The sequence below is a fragment of the Verticillium dahliae genome, genomic scaffold (genome assembly GCF_000150675.1).
Source record: "Verticillium dahliae VdLs.17 supercont1.18 genomic scaffold, whole genome shotgun sequence".
In the NCBI taxonomy this organism is placed as follows: domain Eukaryota; kingdom Fungi; phylum Ascomycota; class Sordariomycetes; order Glomerellales; family Plectosphaerellaceae; genus Verticillium; species Verticillium dahliae.
The window spans coordinates 256382-273547 of record NW_009276923.1 but is presented as its reverse complement, the minus strand read 5'-3'; the positions used below and the strand labels follow the sequence as shown (position 1 = coordinate 273547).

At 54.2% G+C, this 17166-nt stretch overlaps 6 protein-coding genes across 6 annotated transcripts; 4 read left to right on the top strand and 2 right to left on the bottom strand.

The window, feature by feature from the left end:
- Window positions 1-472: 472 nt before the first annotated feature.
- Window positions 473-2753, top strand: VDAG_07872 (acetolactate synthase catalytic subunit; the record flags this gene model as incomplete). Its single annotated transcript, XM_009652638.1, has 4 exons — window positions 473-639; window positions 726-821; window positions 877-944; window positions 1003-2753. 4 exons carry the CDS (start codon window positions 473-475, stop codon window positions 2751-2753), a joined length of 2082 nt encoding a protein of 693 aa, XP_009650933.1.
- A 780-nt stretch (window positions 2754-3533) lies between these two features.
- VDAG_07871 (uncharacterized protein) lies at window positions 3534-4120 on the top strand (the record flags this gene model as incomplete). Its single annotated transcript, XM_009652637.1, has 2 exons — window positions 3534-3600; window positions 3669-4120. 2 exons carry the CDS (start codon window positions 3534-3536, stop codon window positions 4118-4120), a joined length of 519 nt encoding a protein of 172 aa, XP_009650932.1.
- A 591-nt stretch (window positions 4121-4711) lies between these two features.
- Window positions 4712-8801, top strand: VDAG_07870 (sugar transporter; the record flags this gene model as incomplete). The annotated part of the gene is made up of 12 exons (XM_009652636.1): window positions 4712-4768; window positions 4819-4841; window positions 4903-5343; window positions 6178-6204; window positions 6318-6352; window positions 6861-6892; window positions 7152-7204; window positions 7241-7327; window positions 7499-7612; window positions 7672-7706; window positions 7847-8375; window positions 8438-8801. The coding sequence occupies 12 exons, from the start codon at window positions 4712-4714 to the stop codon at window positions 8799-8801; spliced, it is 1797 nt and encodes a 598-aa protein (XP_009650931.1).
- A 44-nt stretch (window positions 8802-8845) lies between these two features.
- On the bottom strand, window positions 8846-10171 carry VDAG_07869 (uncharacterized protein; the record flags this gene model as incomplete). Its single annotated transcript, XM_009652635.1, has 1 exon — window positions 8846-10171. The coding sequence occupies one exon, from the start codon at window positions 10169-10171 to the stop codon at window positions 8846-8848; it is 1326 nt and encodes a 441-aa protein (XP_009650930.1).
- Window positions 10172-10613: 442 nt separating this feature from the next.
- Window positions 10614-11822, bottom strand: VDAG_07868 (uncharacterized protein; the record flags this gene model as incomplete). The annotated part of the gene is made up of 1 exon (XM_009652634.1): window positions 10614-11822. One exon carries the CDS (start codon window positions 11820-11822, stop codon window positions 10614-10616), a length of 1209 nt encoding a protein of 402 aa, XP_009650929.1.
- A 2763-nt stretch (window positions 11823-14585) lies between these two features.
- VDAG_07867 (uncharacterized protein) lies at window positions 14586-16357 on the top strand. The gene is made up of 2 exons (XM_009652633.1): window positions 14586-14941; window positions 14994-16357. The coding sequence occupies exons 1-2, from the start codon at window positions 14616-14618 to the stop codon at window positions 16243-16245; spliced, it is 1578 nt and encodes a 525-aa protein (XP_009650928.1). The 5' UTR covers window positions 14586-14615; the 3' UTR covers window positions 16246-16357.
- The last annotated feature ends 809 nt before the right edge of the window (window positions 16358-17166 follow it).

The following is a 17166-nucleotide window of genomic DNA, read 5'->3' as shown; positions in this document are numbered from 1 at the left end:
ATCAACAGAGTGGAATCCAATCGGTTGCAGCGCCATAGGCCGATATCGCCACGCGAGAGGCGCCCAAACCCCACACTCGGGCGCATTCCAGCCAGTTGACTCATGACTGCTCGCCAACTAATATTTTTCCACCTCCGATCCGTCGGTCGCTTGCTCCTGCCCCAGCGCTGGTGTAGGCTCAGTCAGGGCCGGCAGGACCAAACTTGTGATCTTACTTTCGCCTCCAGCCCCGGAGCACCTTCTCACCCTCTCCATCCTCACAATCCCCGACCGCTCGCTCTCCCAATTGACATTCGACTTTGGTCGTGTCAAAGGTCCAATACTGACGGCACGCGTTCCTGGACACTTCGCGGAGCCTCTTGTTGTTGTTACCGAGCACAAAATTCCTTTCTCCCACCTTTAACTTGCTCCCTCGTCCGACCACATCCTCTCCCTCCTCCTCCGCCACCGACTACCCGACCGACCGCCCAACATGATGCACCGAAGTCGCCAGGCCAGCCGTGCCCTCCGCGCCGTCGCCAACAGGCCCTCCTTCATTCGCACCCTCACCACCTCTCCCGCCGTCTCTGCCGTCCAGGCCATCAAGAAGACTCCCTCCGGCGTGAGGAATCAAGCCACCTCCGCCACCAACCCGGCACCGTATGTCCTCCCGGCTGCCGTTCCCTTTTTTTTTTTTTTGGGTGACTCACGAACATGTTCCCCAACTGACAACCATCTTACTGCAGAGGAGATGTCCGGCCCCCTCCCGCCTCTGGCTTCAAGCAAGCGGACGAGCATGTCCAGCCTCTTGTCGACCCAAAGGCGCCCGAGATGGACGAGTCGTATGTAGCCGTCCGCACACACCTCACCGACGATGGCTAGCTCACATGTTCCTAGATTCATTGGCAAGACGGGTGGCGAGATCTTCCACGAGATGATGCTGAGGCACAACGTCAAGCACGTCTGTAAGTACAGTATCACGCACCTAGTACCGGTGGCAATCCGACTGACCCCGTCATCCAGTTGGTTACCCCGGCGGTGCTATTCTGCCCGTTTTTGACGCCATCTACAACTCCCCACACTTCGACTTCATCCTGCCCAAGCACGAGCAGGGTGCCGGCCACATGGCTGAGGGCTATGCCCGCGCCTCTGGCAAGCCCGGTGTCGTCCTCGTCACCTCCGGTCCCGGCGCGACCAACGTGATCACGCCCCTCCAGGATGCTCTCTCCGACGGCACGCCCATGGTCGTCTTCTGCGGCCAGGTCGTTACCACCTCGATTGGCAGCGATGCTTTCCAGGAGGCCGACGTTGTCGGCATCTCCCGCTCTTGCACCAAGTGGAACGTCATGGTCAAGAGCGTTGCCGAGCTGCCCCGCCGTATCAATGAGGCTTTCGAGATCGCGACCAGCGGACGCCCCGGCCCCGTCCTCGTCGATCTCCCCAAGGATGTTACCGCTGGTATCCTGCGGAGAGCCATTCCTACCGAGTCCGCCATTCCCTCACTGCCCAGCGCTGCGACGAGAGCTGCCATGAGCCTGAGCAGGAAGCAGCTCACCGCCTCCGTGAAGCGCGTCGCCGATCTCATCAACATTGCTAAGAAGCCCATCATCTACGCTGGCCAGGGTGTTATTCTGTCCGAGAACGGCCCCGAGATTCTCAAGGAGCTCGCTGACAAGGCCTCCATCCCCGTCACCACGACCCTGCACGGTCTGGGTGGCTTCGACGAGCTTGACGAGAAGTCGCTGCACATGCTTGGTATGCACGGTACCGCCTACGCCAACATGGCCATGCAGGAGGCCGACCTGATCATCGCCCTCGGCGCCCGTTTCGACGATCGCGTCACCCTGAACGTCGGCAAGTTCGCCCCTGGCGCCAAGGCTGCCGCTGCCGAGGGCCGTGGTGGTATTGTTCACTTTGAGATCATGCCCAAGAACATCAACAAGGTTGTTCAAGCTGTCGAGGCTGTTGAGGGTGATGTCGCCACAAACGTCTCCATGATGCTGCCTCATGTTGAGATCCGCTCCATGGCCGACCGTAGCGCTTGGTTCGACAAGATCAACGGCTGGAAGAAGCGCTGGCCCCTTTCCGACTACGAGCGCACTGAACGTGGTGGTCTCATCAAGCCTCAGACCCTGATTGAGGAGCTCAGCAAGATGACGGCCGATCGCAAAGATAACACCTACATCACCACCGGTGTCGGTCAGCACCAGATGTGGACCGCTCAACACTTCCGCTGGCGCCACCCTCGTTCCATGATCACCTCTGGTGGACTCGGCACCATGGGCTTCGGCCTGCCGGCTGCTATCGGCGCCAAGGTCGCCCAGCCCGACGCCCTCGTCATCGACATTGACGGCGATGCCTCCTTCAACATGACCCTGACGGAGCTGTCCACCGCTGCGCAGTTCAACATTGGCGTCAAGGTCATCGTTCTGAACAATGAGGAGCAGGGTATGGTCACGCAATGGCAGAACCTCTTCTACGAGGACCGTTACGCCCACACCCACTCGGTCAACCCCGACTTCCAGAAGCTTTCCGACGCCATGGGAGTTCAGAGCCGCCGCCTGGAGAAGCCTGAGGAGATCCAGGAGGCCTTGCGCTGGCTGATCGAGAGCGATGGACCCGCTCTCCTTGAGGTTGTTACGGACCGCAAGGTGCCCGTTCTGCCAATGGTGCCTAGCGGCTCCGGCCTGCACGAGTTCCTGACCTGGGACAGTGAGAGGGACGTGCAAAGGCGCAAGATGATGCGCGAGAGGACTGGCGGCAGACACGGCTAAACATGTCATGTTGGATCTTTTCCGTCTTCGGCATTTATTTGGGCTTCTCACCGGCGTCTACTCATTCTTTTTTCACCATGTGTTCTTGGTTAGCATATACCACCACGTCGCCCCTGTTCCGAGAAAGGGGTACGTATGCTGGGGATGGACTGTGCAGGGCCCTTCGTCATGGAAGGGAGGGTTGAAAAACAAAAGTCCTTTTTCTCATGGCCTTATTGATTTTGGCCAGTGATTGCCGCGCGCACTGCGAGATACGGCGATGTGTTTGTAGGAAAAGTTGACGAAGGGAATGCAAAAACTGTAAAACACTGAATTATGTGCCGCGATGCTTATGACGGTTGGGGTTGCACGTACCAAATACCATCCATGCGGCTTGTCGACTTGCGCTCGATGCCTAATGAATGTCACTGCTGTATCGAGAACCTGTCTCATCACTACGAGACCAACTGAGACCCATTCTCGTATCAACCACCCATATAATGGCGAAAGATCCACATCAAGAAACTGCCAGCTGCCTGTGTTCTGGGCAAGATATGGCTTCGATTCGGCTTAGACCCCGATCTAACCTGAAGCAGCGTTTGACTTTGTCTAGCAGTAGATGATGTCGTGCAAGTCCACCATGCCATCTTCGCATGTACTAAGACACCAAGCATTGACAGCTCAAAGCTCGGGTCTTGACTTTTGACCCTGCTCCTCGCTTGCAGTTCTCCGATCAACCCTTCACCCCCAAGGAATCGGTTCATTCAACGTTGACCCAAGCCTTGATATAGATCACACACCATGTCGCGGCCCGTACCCTATCTGACAGCGGTCGCCACCGGCGTCATCAGCGCAGCTTGGACCTCTGGTGCGTTGTCGCTGGCCCCCGCACTTCCGTCCGAGAGAAGACGAGCCCCCCGCTGACACACCGTCCAGGCGCCATCGCCGGCCTCTCCATCATCGGCTGCCCGGCAGCCCTCGACTTCCCGCACCACCTCTCGGCCGGCGTCTGGCGAGGCTTGTACGAGCACGGCTTTGCTGCCATGCCCAAGTTTGCCGCCACCACGGCGGCCGTGTACCTGTACGCCGCCTTCGAGGGCCGGCGGCGCACCAGCAGCAGCAGCGGCGGCGGCGGCGGCAGGGGGAAAGCTTTTCTCGGGTACGTCGCCGCCGCGGCGCTCACCGTGTCGATCGTCCCTTTCACCGTTGCCCTCATGAGCGAGACGAACCGGGCGCTCCTCCTTGCTGCTGGGGATACGAGCCCGCAGCAGGCGACGGAGAGGATTGTTGAGCTGATTGGGACCTGGAAGGCGCTTAATCTTGGGAGGAGCTTGTTGGCTCTTGCTGGCGCTGTTGTTGGGGCGTTGTCCTTCTTCAACACTCCTTGATTGCGGGCATGATGAAGGTGCTGGGCTGCACTGGGAGGGCGGGAGAATTAATGCCGTTTCCGCAATGGAGATATTGGCTGGGTCTTGAGACAAGTGATGGAAGCCGGGCAGGGCTCTCGACTCAGTCTGTAGTAGGTATCTGAGCTTGGCCCTCTCATAAGATGCATGGGCATCTCATGTCTTTCATCGAATGTCATGCTTGACGTAAGACTCGCTCCCTTTCAGCTGCGGGGCAGGCTGGTGAACGCGTTGCTTTGGTTCTTGATACACATGTGCTCAATGCGGCACAATAAATTTGTAGAACGAGGCTTCATAAGAGACCCTGTTGGGCGGTCATACTATGGAGTCGCGCCCTCACCCTCCGATTAGGTATTGACGGCTCGCCGACTGTGCATGTTTTTTGCTGGCCTTGAGCTCCAAGTGAATTGGCAGTCCCCAGATGCAAGGAATGTCTCGTCTGAAAGCACGGACTGACTACAGATCGTAGCTGTTGACCATGGAACTACATATCATCGGTACATCCCTGGTCATCAACGTCGCAAGCAGCCTGCGCTCCTGTCATCGATTGTCAAAGTACATCGAGCAGCTACAATGGCTGATTTTGAGCCTCGTTTCTCATTGCTGAAGGTCCTTGGTGGCTGGGGCATAGTCGGGTTAGTTCAATCGACCAAGAACAGCATGTCATAAGCTAACCATAGACGAGCAGTGGCCCTGGTTTATTGTACGTGGCAGAACAGTATGCTATTTTCACCCAAAGATGATCCCCTTACACAGTCCCCCAGCATGATGCGGAGCATGATATCGGGCACATCAACCGCTGCAGTCATTGGGGTGATTAGTGCGATGGCAGGCAGCGTCATTTGGGGCATAGACGCCGTACCCTTCATGGCCGGGTCTAGCATAGGGTTCGCCATCGGCAGCTTCAGGTGGTATCACGTCTCGCTTGTCGAGGCGCTGGTGCAGCTGAGGAAGCACCCAGCCCTGCTACGATTGCACATTACCTCCAACTTTCCTTGGGTTGCGCAGCTTCATGCCCATTATGTCGGATGGCTCACTGCTGACAGGTTCACGTCGTCGTGGGTGCTTAGCATGCTGGTCGTGGGCTGGCTGTCGGCCGAGCCTGCATTGCTGGAGATCAGGGACCGCCACGAGGCTATGCTCGTTGATCATTACATCGCGCTCGGGATGGGAAAAGTTGATTTCAGAGCAGAAAGACTCGAAGAGTAGCCTTGCTAAGCCCCTGAGGATCACCACGTTTGTCTCTTTTGCTCAGAAAGGTTACAAAATTTCAAGTGTCATAATCCCAGGCACTGATCTTAAATAAATTCCAGGGCACTTGTCCACATCACAAAATCAAGCATGTGACACACAACTGAAGCGAGCAAAATTTGAGCATCACGGTCACCAATGACTGCGATTAGAATGATGAGTGAAGAGGCCATTTTTGCAATAATGGGCATAGAAGGAGCTGATATTGAGTCTCAAACAGTCATTCTGGCACCTTTCCTTTTTTGCCCATTGCAGGATTCCAATCCCCTAGACAAGCCGACCAGTGAGCTGGACGCCTACCTCTAATCTCAGGTCAGTCTTAGAGCCTCGCTCACAGCCTTCTGATAGACAACCCATACCTAGCACCTCGTCTTGGTGGGGATAAGGGTGCAACCGGCTGCGCCTGGGCTGCACGAGTTATAATGGCAATAACCGCTGGTGCACAGGTATCCGGCTCCACAGCCTCTCTTCTCAAGACTTTCTCCGCGGGTCTCAGCCTGAACGGCAGGCGCGGCCGCAGCCAGGCCAGTGACGAGGAGAATGGCGGCGATGTTGAACTTCATCTTGTTGAGCTTGGATAACGCAGATGGCGATTATAGCTGAGGTGTCTGATGGCGATGCAAATGTGTCCGAGTCTGAGTTGACGATCGAGCAGGACAAAGAGCGGACGAGGTCTCCTATTTATGTTTCTAATTTCCTAGCCACAACTCATGCACATGGACATACAATCCTGCCTTGGAAGAGTTTCCAAGGTGTCTGCAAGCTGCATAGGCTAACACTGGTCCCAGGAAAGGTGAGGCCTTCGCTGAGGGGCTGTACGTGGACCTTCAGCAATTAGCCGACGAGAACACTTGACGTGTCAAGGCATCACATTAGGCTAATCTTTCTGAGATGCACCGAAGGTGTTGCGATTCTGTCCAACAATTAGCAATATTCTTCTTCAGGAAATCGACAGGCTAAACTGTAAGTTCTTGGCGCATTGCGCCCCAGAGCCTCAAAAGCAGCAATAGCTGAAGGAATCCTATATATTATGCCCAGACAAGTCGGCCTTGCAGCTGTGGAATGGCCTTGGCGGTTGGGCTCGAAAAAAGTTTCCTAAAACGAAATAGCCGTGAACTGCCTGAACCTTGGTACTCATGGAGTCACGGAATGTCGTTTCAGGTAGCTCAGTTGTGCGGCGCGGTTCCGCCAAGTCCGCCCTGTTTGCTGGTCACGCAACATAGCATCGTTGCATGACGCTGTCGACGTCAGTCGATGTCAGTATTGCGGCAAAAGTCAACACTACCTTGGCGAAGAATCCAAATGTAAGTATAAATGCTACCGAGCTGAGTCGCGATCTTTGTCAACCTAGCTCTTCAGACTTGCAGTGTTCATGATCTCACTGCGGTCGAGACGAGATAACATCCTAGTGAAGTCTCGCATGTACTCAGCAGCCCGGCGGGAGGGTCCTTCGTGAGCTTCAAAGGGGCAGTTGAGGAGCGCTACGGCTACATCCCGGACCTTGTACGCCTACCTTATGAGAAGTAAAAGTTAATCGCTAGTGTTATTGGCTTGACGCAAGAAAAAGGCGTAAAATGCACGCCGCGCGGCTAGACTTACCAAGTATAGTCCGTTCGGCTCAATATGTACTTGCTGAAATGCTGTGCAGCAAGTGAAGCATCTGGCGGCAAATGTCCTCACGAGACGCCCAATTAGCACGCAGGGCCGCTGACGCGGAGGCTGTGTCTGATGTTACGCTGGCGTCTGATACCTGCTGCTGAAGTATCAAGTCGATCTTCTCGAGAATGTAATTCTGCAGCCAAAGATGGGTGAAGTGTAAGTTGGCGCGTGTAATCTCCAACTGGGCGTGAGCAACCTCGGGAGAGTCTACGTTCTTGTCAAATTCGTCACGGCTCTGATGGCCGAGCTCGGCGACGACCCATTGCCTCATTACGGCAGGTAGGTCGCCAAGCATATACTGGAGTTTCTCGAGCAAAGTCTGCAATCGACAGAGGCGAGCCTCGGGTGCGCGCTTGGGGCTGCAGTCACAACTTTCGTGGAACAGTGCTTCCTGCATCGCGGTGAAGAAGACCTGAGAGGCCGCAATAAAGGCGCTAATGCTCGTAAAAGGACTGTCTGCCCTGTCGTAGGGCCTGCCGTCGCCAGTCAACGGAGACATCGGGTCCACTGTTACAGGATCGAACACGGTTTGCTCGGTGATCATCTCATCCTCAACGTCGAAGGGTACCAAGGCTTGGTAACTCGTCACCACTGCTTGTCAACGAGATTGCTAATGCAAGCAGCGGTCCATCGCTGATGCCTTGTATATGTGCGGTTGGTATGTCGGCGGCACCATCTGTGGCTGGGTTACCTCTGCCTGCCGTAACATCCCAGCGATTGGTCGTGGCGTATTCCTGTTCTGCTGCAGGCCCTGATCCCGCTGCTAGCTTTACCTGGCTTCCTGATGTCGCCTGAGAGCCCTCGTTATCGATGAAGCAGCCGATCTGCTCGCAAAACACCACGCTGGTGGCAACAGTGCTGAGCCGCTCGTCGTGTACCAACTATCCGAGATTGAAACGACTATTACGGCCGAGAAGGACGCTACCTCCAGTGCATCGTATGCCGACATCGTCAAGACGCCCGGTAATAGGCACCGCCTATTTATCTCCCTTACGCTGGGTTTCTTTGCGCAGTGGGTCGGCAATGGCGTTGTGTCGTATTATCTGCCCCTTGTGCTCGACTCGGTAGGCGTTAAGACGGTCACCGAGCAGACCCTAATCTTGGCGTGTCTTAACGTCTGGAACCTCGGCTGGGCTGTCGCCGCCGCCATGGACGTTGATCGCCTGGGCCGCCGCTTCTTGTTCATGAGCTCTGGGGTCACTATGCTGACGAGTTTCATTATCGTGACAGGCCTCGGCGGCGCATTTGCGAGCTCCGCATCTTCGTCCGTTGGCATGGCTGTTATTCCATTCCTGTTCTTGTTCTTCGCCGGTTACGATATTGTCCTGTAAGTTATTGCATGGAGCACGCGCAAATAGAGCATTGCCTGACGTTGTGTGATTCTTCTAGAACCCCTTTCCTCACGGCGTATCCATGCGAGATTTGGCAGTTCAGCCTGCGCTCGCGTGGCCTCACCGTGGCTTGGTGCACAGCTGTGGCGTCCATCTTCCTCAACACGTTCGTTAATGCGATCGCCCTGGACGCTGTTGGCTGGAAATACTACTTTGTCTTCATCGTCGTGCTATCGCTCATCATTGTCACCGTCTTCTTCGGGTACCCTGAGACGCGAGGATACACTCTCGAGCAAATGGCCATAGGCTTTGATGGGGCTGATGCGCCAGTCAACTCCTCAGATCTGATGGAAAAGAACGCGGCGGTAAGCCACATTGCTGATGCGGACCAACAAGACTCTGCCGAGCACAATAAGGCGTAACGGTGGTGGTGGTGATTCGAAATGACTACAGTCGCCCCTGTGGACTATTTTTGTAGCTCTGAAGGTTGGTGGGCATTCTCAGTGGGTTGGGTGAGAGCTGGAATAGTTGCACTGTTGCAAGACTGATTCTCTGTTGCGTCCGTTCCAGTACCTCCTTGATCGGTAGCCTGCTGCGTGGTTGAGCTTTTATCAGTGCTTGATTTGTCTCCCCATCGCTCCGACACCCAGTGCAAGTCTCTCTCATGCCAGTCTGGCATGTACAACCACCTTTCCAGGTCGGAACTCCATCCCCTGTTCGGGAGGTAGGACTCAAGCATGTAATAATTGTCCCTGTGGAACGGAAAGTCCATCGTCGGCGGCCCGCTGCGCTGCAGGAACTCGTCCGTGCCGGACATTTCGTCCTCCTTTGCCATTCTGAATCGCCGCCGCCGGTTGCCCTGGTTGGCAGCGTGGCGGCGGATAGATCTTGTTGTAGAGTTGAGATGGACTTCCAGCACGCGAGCATACCACAGAGGTGAGACCAAGGCTCTCTGAACAATTTTGGCGTTCTCGGCGACGAGATCCTCGTTCCAGACGGGGAACTTGCCACGGGGGATCATGGGGATGGGCGTGCCCGAGTCGAGGTTTGGCTGCCAGTGCGCAAAGTCGACGACCAGACAGAGAGAGTTCCAGCGCAGGATGCAGGTGAGACACGTGCAGATGCACGTTGGGTCGGCGGGCAGAACGTGCTGAAACTTTTTGTGGATGCCCATGCCGCCTTGACGTTCGGGGTGAAGCAGTGCTGGGTGGATGGAAGGGTCAATGTCCTTCATCAGGGCTGGCAGCCTGAGACATGGCTCAAGACAAGCATATCGGCGGGCGATGACTTCTTTGACAAGGACGGATTCCCAGGTGCGCAGGTACTTACGCATGGATGTGCAAGTATGCTGCAGACGAAGGAGATCGCTGGGCCGAAGATGTGCGAAGATGCTCAGGAGGAGTTCGCCCGGGAGCGGGAAGAGGCCAGTACCGATGCTTTTTGGTGGGCGTTTGCTGGCCTTCTTTTCAAGCCTCTTCCGCTGTCTCTCAGTCCGTTTCGACAGGATCGTGAGGTTGCCGTCGGCGGCGACTCGTTCTGAGCTAGTCACAGGAGGTGGCGGGCCAGGGACCATATGAAGCTCGTGGGCAGAGTCCGATCCCCCACCGTCGAGTGTCAGGATCTCCAGATCTTGCGATAAGTCATCATTTGTGAAGACCGTGAACCCATGCTCCGACGCTGAATGGCCAGTATGAGAGGCAGTCTCTTCTGTCGCCGGTACTGAGATTGTGGCCGGGAGATCCGGAACCGACATCTCTACAGAGGCGGATGCAGTGAAGGCCTCTTTCGGCATATTGACTGCCATGAAGTCGGATCAGAGGGCAGCCAAAGCGGGTTGACGAAACGACGCGAGGTATGAAGTTGGGCTCTTGAGGTTCAATTGCCACCACATTCCATCATCCAATTGGTACAAGAATGGTGGGGTCGATTCCGCCAATCAATCTCTGCTATCACGACAGCTGGTCGCAGCTTCCTCCAAGCTTAACGACAGCTGGCAGCGGCGATACTTAAACGAAGGAAAGTTATCAAGAGTTCAAGATTGCAACTTCACTCGTCTCTCGTGCAAAAAGCACCACCTCATGCCTGGCTGTGTACGGAATATAAAGTAGCGCAATGGATCTTTCTGCACTGAAACATGCTGCAATCTCCTCATCATCATTTAGTTCCTTCAACCAAGATTTATCATCATTCACGGCAGAGGCTGCCAGCAAATCCGCCCAGGTATCTTCGTCAGGTCAAAATCCAGGAAACCGCAAGAAGCTCCCAATCTTCACATCGCAAGGATCACGGCCAAAGAAAACATCGTACACAAGCCCACTGCTGCCTGAGCCCATGTGCTCCGTCTCGATCGCCATGCGCGCCGTCTGCGCCTGACAGCGATAACTCCCAAACCTGTACTCAACGATGCCGACATCCTCAGTGCGATACACATCAATGACACTGTCAACCTGATACTGGAACTTTCCGTCGAAATACCGCGTTAGCTCTCGGGCATTCACAAAACTCGGATGCCCTTCGATGATGAGCACACGGCTCCGATCCCCCGCGTGCGGCTGCGGCGCCGACTTGATGCGATTTCGCTTGACGCGGGCGCAATGGGTACCGACAATGAAGCCCCAGAAGAATGTGTCGCTCATGAACTTGTCAGCGGCCCAGAGGTCGAAGAAGACAATCTTGGCGGCTGCAGTATAGTGTCGGTTGCGCGGGTCGGGCGGGTTGATGACGCAAGCATGCACGCGGCCCGTGTTGCGGATGCAGCGGAGGAGCTGGTTGTGTGTCACGTCCGGAGGCAGGTCGATGATCCAGAAGGAACAGTTTTCTGCGTCGGGAATGGCGGCGCTGTGATTGCCCGGGAGGCTTGGGTCGCCGCGGTATTTGACCGAGATGCCGTGTTGGGCCTTGAGGCGGGCCACCTCCCATGGGTCTTGGTGAGGGTTGACGAGGCCGGCAATGGCGTTGCTAGGACGAAAGCATGTCGTAGTCCGCGGTTGGAGCTCTCCCAGCTGCACAGGCCTCCAGGCTGGCGTATGGCCGCTGTGAGACTCAAAGTCTGAGAGGAGAGTGTCGGTGCGGTTGATCCTGGCCTGCGGCAGTGGCGTAGCGTGATAAACGGAACTTGGGCTTTGGAACTGTTCAAATAAGCCATCCGTACTACTCTGAAGGGCCGTCGGGCAGGTAGTCGAAGTGGCAGAGTCTGAAGAAGACCCTACATCGTCGGCGCTCTCACGAGCCAGCAGAAGCGACGGCTGTGGTGCGATCAAGCCTGTGTCTTGATCTGATCTGTTTTGGAATGTGGAAACCATGCCCGACAATGGCGATGATGAGAAGGCACCTGAAGCTCGAAACCGTGATGGACGAATACAGGGTGAGCGCTCACCGGGGCCATACCTCTGAGGACGATACGGCCCGTCTATGATGCCGGTTGAGGCTCGAGAGTTCTGCATACTAGGGAAGATCCGATCGTCGAGCAAGGTCTTTCTGGCTAAGCTTTGGTAAGCTCGATGTTTGAAGTAGAATATAAGATATCTGTGTTAAGTGTGTGTGGTGGTTGGCAATAAGCAGGAGTAAGTGACACGACGTGATCTGGTTATTTTCGGTTTTTGTAGTTATTCATCCAGGCTTGGAGATATCAGTTTGCCGAACAAAGACGACCCTGGCAGCATCCGCAGCCTGCGTGCCTCGCCCAGAAATCGTCTGGACCTTCGCTCTTGATCGATGAGACATCATGATGATTTGCAACAGGACAAGGGTCAAAGACGAAAGATGAAAGTGCTGCCGTAGAGAAAAAGACCTGGTGTGAAGCGCCAAATGCTTCAGCGGCGAGTGAATGTGGGCCAAGACATGAAAGAGCAGGGTGAACCACCAAGTTCCCCAGCTATTAAAATGCTTCCACGTGCTTCGAACCTTTGATTGAGTTAAATTCGACAGATTGCAAATAGCTTCCACCATATTCTTGGACTAAATCTGCGGGTATCACCTTTGGCATACTTTTATTGCCGAAGTCGCAAGCGACCACTCAGTAAATCATTGACATTTCGGTGGGCTGGATTGGTCTTGAAGCAGTTCATTATGACGGGCACCTATGGTACTGGTAAATGAAATTTGATCAGATTCATACTGTCAGGTCAGTACTTCAAATTCGGCCTGATGAGGGGCTAGTTTTCATCTCATCATTTCCTTGACATGTGCATCTGCCTCTAAACTACGGAGAATCCCAGCTGATAACAGAGCACTGTCTGTTGGGTATTGCGTAGATATAGATGGAAATTCTGAAATTATCAGCAGTGGCTGAGTGGCTGAGGGCATTCCAGAAGGATATTTTACGTCGAAACTAGCGCTTTCCGAAGGGGCCAATCATGTTACACGTGTGGGGGCTGTAAGAAAATTGCATGCAGTAACGTTTCTTATTGACAGAGTTGCAGCTGCAAGAGGTGCCGCATGCCTGCGGCAGAGAATGCCACGGAGCCCATATCGAGCGTTTTCAAAGCAGGGACGGCCACAGCAGCGCCGATGGAGAGGAAGGCGATGGCAAGAGAGAGCTTCATTGTGCTTGGGATATGGCTGTGTAAGATCGTTGGTAACAGGTGAATAAATGTCTTGGCTGTCTTGGTTGCCATCAAAGTCCTCCTGGTATGAAGGCTTTGTGATCTTTAAAAGGCCCCAGGAGAAACTTCAGCTCGATGATTGGAGGCTACCCGAAAATAACCGCAGTCAGACCAATATCAAAATGTGATGATTTCTTTTATTACATGCCATTGCCCTTGGTGGAAGAAGCCCAAATACCCAGAAGCGGCCGATTCCGCATCTCAATCAGTGGCAGTGTCCTTGGCAACATGCCATTGTCGCTGTAGCTGTGAGGCGCAGATGGAGAGCTTAAGCACGGGGCATCAACGGCAATGGACATTCCCTACCGAAGTACGGGCCGAAACAGACCGCAGATGTTCCTTAAAGCTTGCGGCATGGATAAGCGGAAGGAGAACTGACCCTTTATTGAGCGTATTTTGGCGCAAGCGGCCCAATCCTCCCAGGACCTGCACAACGCAACATGCAATGAATCATACCGAGAAGGGTCATCTCGTAAAATAGAGCTGAATTGACTTAACGGGAGGGCATTTGGACCTGCCCAGCTGCCTCGGGAGAAAATTAGTCTCTTGGCGATGACAACTCTCGTGTAGTAGCCGTCGCCTGGATATTTTAACCCATTGCAGAAGATGTCATTCAACTGCAATATGCAGCCCATAAGGGCCTCGCAATCAAGGGTTGAGAGATTGATAATCGAGGTGCACGCTGGAAAATAAGTCTTTGGCTTCGTCACCGACGAAGCTTGTAAAAGGCTAGAAGGCCAGGTGAACATGTAATGTTCCGGATGCGAGTAACGCTAGGGGATCACAGCACGGTGATCACGGAACCCCGATCACCAGCCCGGATGATCCTTAGTCACATGACTAGAAACTATGATATATAAAGAATTCCCATGTACCCCCTAATATCTTAGGAGAAGGTATCTTAATATAATTCCTCGAATTGAGCGTTTGAGATATGAGATCACCGGTCCCCGCGGCCACGACTATATCACATAGAGTTTATCTAGGTATTTGGGTTAACCCGGGCAGTTTAACCTATGGGTTCTCTCTGGGTAGAAGCTGGGGTCTATATATGGCCCGTGCCTGTTTCTAGCCCCTAGGATATCGTACTAATAGGGGCGTTAGATGGTTAAGAGGGGAACAAAAAAATCGAGACTCCACAACCACTACCTACTACCTACTAACCCGTTAATCGGGCTGCTACCCTCGGCTTTCCGAGGCGCTATCGTAGTCAAAAGGACGTTTTTTTAATATAGGGAATTTTTTGAGAATTTAGGAAATCGGCTATACTAATGATCTTGGATTTTTTAGGGGTATTATAGTGCTAATATCTTGTAAAAATAGTAGTTATAGTAGTTGCAGTATTAATAGAGTCTCGTTTTTTTTGTTCCCCTCTTGATAGTGTATAAGGCACTCTAACAGGTATATAATGACATTACTATATCGCCAGACCCAAAAATACCCAGGCTCCACCACCTATTTGGGTTTTGGGTTTCTTTTTGGGTAGCCCATTTAGCCCAAAACTCATTTAGGTACCTAGTGAAGTAATGGGTTTTGGGCGGGTTTGGGTTCTTACGCTAAGTCTCTGGGTATCCAAGCCTAGGTAGCTCAGCAGCTCTGAATACCTGACAAGACCTCTGCTACCGATCTGACATGCCAGGCAAGAAGCCTACTATGAGCCGAAAAGAGAACATCTTCTTTCACGCCGACTTCAGCCTCTGGCACCTTCTCAGGCTAGCGGAACGGCTCCGACACCGACCGTGTACCTGCAAGGGCTCTCAAATCCCCAAAGCGGGCGCTTCAAACTGGGCTATATTTCTTGAGTTTGACGATGGCCTCGAATGGGTGTTTCGGGCGCCCTGCTCATCCTACGCTGCCACTCAAGGGTTCACCGGGCGTCTCCTAGCTAGCGAGGTTGCTACCCTCAAATACGTCAGAGAGCACACTTCTATTCCTGTACCAGAAGTTTTTCATTACAGGTATCTTCTTGAAGCTCCAAGCCAGTCAGTCTCTTGAGCTTACGGTCGTTAGCCCCACCTGCGAAAATGACATCGGCATCCCATTCATCCTAATGAGCAAGGCTCCCGGTCATCCCCTTGCGAAGTACGACTGGCGAACACGTACCCATGAACCTTCTGGACAGAGCAGTTCTGCGATGCTTCCACGAGTTTTGACGAACGAACAGCAGAAAAATATCATGCGCCAGCTTGGATGCTACGCTAGCCAATTATTCGGTCTCCGCTTTCCGACCATTGGGTTGCTCTTTGAAGGCGAAAAAGATTATTACGTCGACGAATGTCTTTCTCCCGGGCACGTTCTAGAAGACCGGGAAACGATTGAGGATATCCCGCACGGTCCATTTCATCAGGAAGCAGACTATTACTCCTCCCTCGCCGCAGCCCTTCATCTTCATGCCGAGCAGCTTCCAATGGGCCACCATATCCTTCGTGCGCCTATTCCCGTCCCACAAGAATACCCCAACTTCGCCAAGTACTACACCGCCACTGATCGCTGGAATGACTTCGCGGCCCTTGGGGGATTAGTGGAGTCTAACACCAATCGGTTACAGTATTGCCTCGCGAGCCAGCTTCTTCGGGACTCTATCATCCCCTGCATGGCCCGTCCTGTCAGTCAATCAGCTCCTGGCTTCCCCCTTCATCACCACGACATCAGCGTCCAGAATCTGTTCGTAGACGATGACCTGAACATAACGTGTGTCATCGACTGGGCGTTTGCCTCTACTGGCCCGCCAGCCCAACTTCTCGCCACTCCGGGCCTACCACACCCTAGGGACTTGGTGTTGGATTCGTCCCTGGTAAGTGCCTTCCGCTTCGGCTTCGAGACCGAGAACAGGGAGATCGGTGGGTATGTAATCGAGCCCGACCTCTGGATGGTCGGCCAGATGGTCTCACGGTTCATGCGCTTGGTGAACCTGGATGCATTACAAGATTACAACCACCTGGAGGCCCTCTGCGCGCTTGTCTGGGAACCCAGGACTCCTGGAGAAGACGCGGACGACACCAGTAGTCTGCCAGCTCTTTTGGCAGCACGAGCAACGAGCCACGATGCGATCATACTGGCCGGTGCGCTAGCAGATGACGACGAGGCTGAAAGCGAGATCCGTCGGCGGGAGCAGGAGTACTTCGGCGCAGTTGGCGCTGAGAGACTTGCGTTAGCTCAGAAGTTGGCAGTTGCTGCCAAGATGAACCCACGGTTTGTGGCCGATAAGCGACTCTGGCGTTGGATTGATGCAGTCACGGAGTATTACGATAGCGAGATCTGATGGGCTGGGGTTTGAAGGGTATCACGATTTCTCTCTGAAAGTGCCTGGAAGACGAGTGACAAAGGATTAATTCTCAGGAGAAAACACCAGAGCGACTGGATTACTTCCATCAGTGGGCTACAGACCGTTCCAAAACCGCTTGAGTCGTCCTCCTCTAAGCTCCCCTCTAGACCGGTGCTCGAAAATTCCTGCCCAACAGACGGGAATCGAAGGCGAACAATGATTCAAATCAGCTGCCTGCGCCTCCTTCGGCGAGCATTTTGGAAGGAGAACTCGTACAAGCAAGGTAGCTGTTGATCTGTTGCGTGTCACAACCGAGAATCAAGATGGAGCCAGTGAGCTGCGCAACCAACCTCTGGGATACGAATAGTGATATGAGACTCCACCAAAGGCCAAGGGTGAGTGACCATCCAAAGCGACAACACGGACCTCCTTGTCGGTGTGGAGAGGCCGGTAAGCTGGACCGTCTCGGTCAAGTCGCGGAGCGCCACAGTCTCGGTCAGCGTGGCTGAGGGCGACTGTTCCTGCCTACCTTACCTACCTAGGTCCCTACCTTAGGTAGGCACCTCAGGTAGGGACCCAAAACACCATAATCTTGCCATCGACAACACCACCAATATCATCGACATTGGGACCGCCACTATCGCGATCTCGAGCGAGCCTAACAGCCACGGCCCAAGCACAGCACCGCTCGTCCGGACCACCGGGAACAGTGGGGACCTTGGCCAGCTCAGCCAACCCCAGCTCGCCGAGCTTCGTCCGGCCGAGCTGAACCGAGAAAGCTGCTCGCATCTACGGATGTTTCAAAAAAGACCCGCCTGTCAATTAATGCGCTGGAGCTCCCTCAAGCCCGCCTTCAGAGCTCTAACCCCCGCTTGCTTAGCCGGGTCATCTTGGCACCTGGCGACACGTCCCTGGGCG

What these genes read in the sequence shown, in the direction of transcription:
- VDAG_07867 (XM_009652633.1), top strand. Translation starts at nt 14,616, where the DNA reads ATGCCAGGCAAGAAGCCTACTATGAGCCGAAAAGAGAACATCTTCTTT. An exon ending in CCAGAAGTTTTTCATTACAG is followed by an intron (nt 14,942 to 14,993) that starts GTATCTTCTTGA and finishes TACGGTCGTTAG; the next exon opens with CCCCACCTGCGAAAATGACA.